This window comes from Octopus bimaculoides, chromosome 7 (assembly GCF_001194135.2).
Source record: "Octopus bimaculoides isolate UCB-OBI-ISO-001 chromosome 7, ASM119413v2, whole genome shotgun sequence".
Taxonomy (NCBI): Eukaryota; Metazoa; Mollusca; class Cephalopoda; order Octopoda; family Octopodidae; genus Octopus; species Octopus bimaculoides.
Window position 1 is genome coordinate 45,732,894 of NC_068987.1, and position 5,000 is coordinate 45,737,893.

At 34.7% G+C, this 5,000-nt stretch overlaps 1 protein-coding gene across 3 annotated transcripts in view; it reads right to left on the reverse strand.

Annotated features, from left to right (window-relative positions):
- Window positions 1-5,000, reverse strand: part of LOC106873181 (basic helix-loop-helix ARNT-like protein 1) — a 789,862-nt gene that overhangs the window by 121,486 nt on the left and 663,376 nt on the right. For all 3 annotated transcript variants that reach the window (XM_052969590.1, XM_014920418.2, XM_014920416.2), the window contains one exon: window positions 4,558-4,623. In XM_052969590.1, the coding sequence (XP_052825550.1) occupies window positions 4,558-4,623 (66 nt within the window). The remainder of the gene's footprint in view (window positions 1-4,557; window positions 4,624-5,000) is intronic.

Below are 5,000 nucleotides of genomic sequence, written 5' to 3' on the forward strand. Positions count from 1 at the left end.
TTATATATATATATATGTGGATATATATAATCCCCTAAGATCTCAGATATTTTTTCTGAATCTCTCGGATTCTTTCAATGTGCTAGCTTCCTGGTAATAAATCAATGTTAATTAATATCTGATTTTTACCCTATGTTTTAATTTGATTATATATATATATATGTAGCTATAATATTAAAATACATATGTTTATATATTTATGTATATACACTAGCAGAAATACCAGGCGTTGCTCGAGATTAAAATGGCATAATTTTTTATTGCTTTAATTGTTTCGGTCATGTGACTGTGGACATGCTGGAGCACTGCCTTTAGTTGAGGAAATTGATCCCAGGATTTATTTTTTGTAAGCCTAGTACTTATTCTATCAGGATGTCCTTCCTAATGCCAACCACTTTACAGAGTGTAGTGGGTGCTTTTTATGTGGTATCACATCTGTGGGGTTGCCAAGTAGTTTTCGAAACTACAGAGGAGATACTTGGCTACCCCAGTATACACACACATAAACACATATATATGTATTCAAACACTTATACATGTGTATATATATATATATATATATATATATATATATATATATATATATATATATATATATATATATATATATATATATATAAATATACATATACACATATACACACATTCATAGGTATATATATATGCATACACATATACATTCATACCCTCATACTCACACATAAATTCGATAAGAAGTGCATGATGAAGGAATGAGTGATGCAGAAAAAGTGATGAAGGTGAGAATGATGGTAAAAAAGAAAGTGATAGATAAGAAGAAAGTGAAGGAAAAGATGTAGTGAAAGGTGGTTACAAGCACAGGAAGATGATGAATGATTAAGATCAATATTTATCTTTAACATCCTTTTGTATGGTGGTCCACAATGTAAGAGTTATTGTGAACTCAACACTGGCTAATCTGCTGGCATTATCGGCCACCTCTCTGTAGAAAGCTCTGCAGTTTTACTATATCTAACACTGCAACTGGTTAGGTCCTCATTGATTTATGAAACATGTCTTCCCCAACTGCAGTGTTGAAGGGTGAGAGAGATATTGTTGTATGGATGGAGTGAAATGGTGATAGGTTTGGATTAGGAATAATGGTGTTATGATAATATTATAATGAAATTATTGCATACAGTGTTTTGGTTGCACTACAACTTGTTGGAAAAGGTGTAAAAGAGGGAAGAGAAAACAGTAATAAGTCAGGTAAAGACATCAATGTAAACTAGAAGTACATGCACAATACATATAATAACACACATGACAATAAAAGAAGTATAAAGAGGATTAATGTTGTTGAATTTTGAGAAGTATGAAAATTTGAAAGAAACAGATGTCCTGGCAGCTGGCAACTGATGTGAGTTTTTATTCCATGCTTCAAAAATACTGAGCATGAAAAAAAATATTTGTAAAAGTCATCATGGATATTGAACTGTCATTTGATTGCATAAGTATTTGTCTATAAATGGTAGAGGTACTGAATACAAAAAAGGTGACTAAAGTTGTTGTTAGAGAGATGGTGGATAATCATGTGGGTTTCTTCCAAGTTAGCTGTGAAATGTTGAAATATTTAGTGTGTCAATGACCAGAGAAACAAGGTGTTCAAGTACTGGGGTAGATTTTTTTGATTAAAAATTATTCAAGGTCTAACAACTAAAAGAAGAAAAAATGACATTGCTGTTTGTGGTCTAGAAGTCTGCTTCCCAAACAGGTTCAGTCCCACAACATACTCCCAGACCAACAAAAGTCTTAGTGGATTTAGTAGATGGGAACTACTAAAAGAAGTCCATCATACACATGCATACACACACACGTGTGTGTGTGTGTGTAAGTTTGTCTCCTACAACTGCTTGACAATCTGTTGGTTTGTTTATGTCCCTGTAACTTAGCGATTTGGCTAAAGAAACTTATAGAGTAAGTTCCAGTCTTTAAAAAATAAATAAAAAATTACTGGCATCAATTTGTTCGACTAAATCCTTCAAGGTGGTGCTCCAGCATGGTCGCAGTCTAATGATTGAAACAAGTAAAAGATTAAAATAATATTGTGTAACAAAGTTTTTTTCTTCTCATTGTCTTTGGTCAGTAAGTGTTATTTCCTATTTGTTTCTATCTAGAAATCAAAGAAAATGACTACTATTTCCTTCAAATTTTACTTTTGTCACCTGAACATCAATGTTTTGAAACTGACCTATTTTCCATTACATTTCAAACAGATTCAGTGCTGAGTTGCTGAAGCAGAAATATTGTTATAGTAAATATTTTGCTCAATACCACTGATTGCTTAACCTTAACCACTTGAGCATGTGGCTGGCAATATGTGCATCTCTGATCATGAGCAGGAGTAGTGGGTAAGCATCATAGTCATGCGTTGAAAAGGATTCTTTGGAGTTTGAATAAATGTAACAAAAGGAAATAATACCACTACTTTCTAGGGGCAAGCAAATAGGAAATAACAGTTGCTACCCAAGGAAAAAAATCATGTTATACAGTGTAAAAGATACAAGAACTAAAACAATACCAGATGATGTTCCAACCTGCTACTCACATTAAGTGCTAGATGGAATGATCCAAAGAATTAAAAAGTTGCAGCCTTGAAGCAGAAGCTATTAATCATTTGAAACATGACACTATCAGAGCAGAATTTTCTGTATATAATATGCTTATAATCAACAAATAGGCAGTACATATTTCAAACAAGGCATGGATGTGTGGTTATGATATTTGCTTCCCAACCATATAGTTTCAAGTTCGGTCTCCCTGTATGGCATCTTGAGTAGCTATGGCCCTAGGCCAACCAAAGCCTTATGATTAAATTGGTAGATGGAAACAAAGAAGCCTATTATATCTTGTACCTTTTACTTGTTCCAGTCATTGGACTGTGACCATGCTGGGACACCACTTTGAAGGATTTAGTTGATCAAATTTGCATATTTTTCTATTGATCTCCTTTGCTGAACTGATAAATTACAAGGACATAAAGAAGTCAACACTAGTTGTCAAGCAATGGGGAGTAAGGGACAAACACACACACGCACACACACACACACACACAATGGGTTTCCACCCACACAGTTTCCGGCTATCACACTCATTCACTAGGCATTGGTCAGCCCAGAGCTATAGTGGAAGACACCTGTCCAAGGTGTCATGCAGTTGGAACGAATCTTGTAGGTTAGCAGTTCCTGTCTGTTGCTTATATTTTCCATTTGTGCTTTTACTAAATAATTGGTTAGAAGTTCCCTGCAATAGAAATGCATTCTATTTAGGGTTAGTTAGTGATTGTTTTTTAAACAGCAGCTAAGATATCGACATAAACAATTCATCAGCATCACTGTCATTGTCATTTAATGTCCGCTTTCCAAATTGGCATGGGGTGGATAGTTTGACAGGGAGCAGGCGACACTGGCAATGATCACACTCAAATGGTGCTTTTAACTTGTCACTGGCACAGGTGCCAATCAGGCGGTACTGTCATCGGCCATGACAACAATTTCACTTGCCTCAACAGGTCTTCACAAGTGCAGTTTATTATCCAATGATTGAAGGGTACTCTTAAATGGGCTGGTTATGTTGCGCTGGCATAGGCCACGGTTACGGTCACACCTGGCTTGCTGGCAATTGCTAAATGTAAACTCATTTAGCTTGCATCACTTGGATTTTGCAGCAGTAAATCACCAATCACCAATCACCATCTGTCTTGGACATAGATTAACTCCTATTATTAAATCAAAAGGTATTGAATTACAATGGATGCACTTTCTTTATTTCTTCTTCTCATGGGAGTGACAGAGTTCATAAGTTTATGCTAATATACCACTGCAACGCATAATTATTATTTTACTAATGACTTTTCCATACTAAAATAGGTTGACATGCTCTCTGATCTTCTGTTATTGCAGCTGTGAGGTTCAATCTCCTACATTTTGAATCCAGTTGTTTTAAACCGAGTCTTGTTTGGTCTACTTTCACTTTATATATCTTTTAATAAAGCCAGATGGAACAGTCCTCATCTCTCATTCTTACTACCCACTCACAATATATGTACATTATCATCATCATTTAATGTTCTTGTTCTATACTGGCATGGCATTGACAACTTGATAGGATCTGGTGCAAGTGTGTTTAATAGAAATAGTAAGCATTATATGTTTTTAATATATTTTTTTCCTGAATTTTTAAGTTCAAAACACAATTTTGAAACTTTCCACATGAAATATGCAAGTTTTTTTTAACTTTCCACATGAAATGCAGCAACTACATTTTAACTTTCCACACGAAGTGCAGCAGTTACTTTTTAACTTTCTATACAAAGTAAACTAATAATTTTTTAATTTTTATTTTGAGTTCCAGTACTACAAAGTTCAAAAGATTGAGAATCAATGAAGTAGAGTAAGACTCTGTCAAAGGAAGGAATTAGACACCAAAAAGAAATTCTTATCTCTGTGAGTCAGTTTGGTCCAGGAATGATCTCAATGATAGTTTATGGGAGAGAGAAACATTAAAAAGAAATGCAACAAACAAAAAACCTTGGATTACCTTGCATATTTCTTAGGATCGTCAGTATTGCTGCAAAGGTCATCATCATCATCACCACTTTCAAAGCTGAAAGAAAGAAAAGAAAATATTTATTTTTATATTCCTTCTTGTGTTTTATTTTGTGTACAGTGCATGTAGTTCTAGCTTTCATTGTTGTCTTTCTTTACTTGACCTATTGAAGCTTTTTGTCCCATCATTTACTCTTTGCCTGAGTACTGAATACAATACACTCATTATTGCTCTAGTTTGATAACATAATCTGTGTTCTGTGAGTTGAAACAATCCTCTTTCTCTTCATTGATCATACATATATTGTGGGTATCCCCTAAGATGGACACCATTTTCATCTACGGGGTTGCTCAGGTAGTAACACTCCATGACCACAGCATTGACTTGTTTGTTCCATCTGCGCTGTGTATGCTGGTCCCTTGCTGGATAACAAC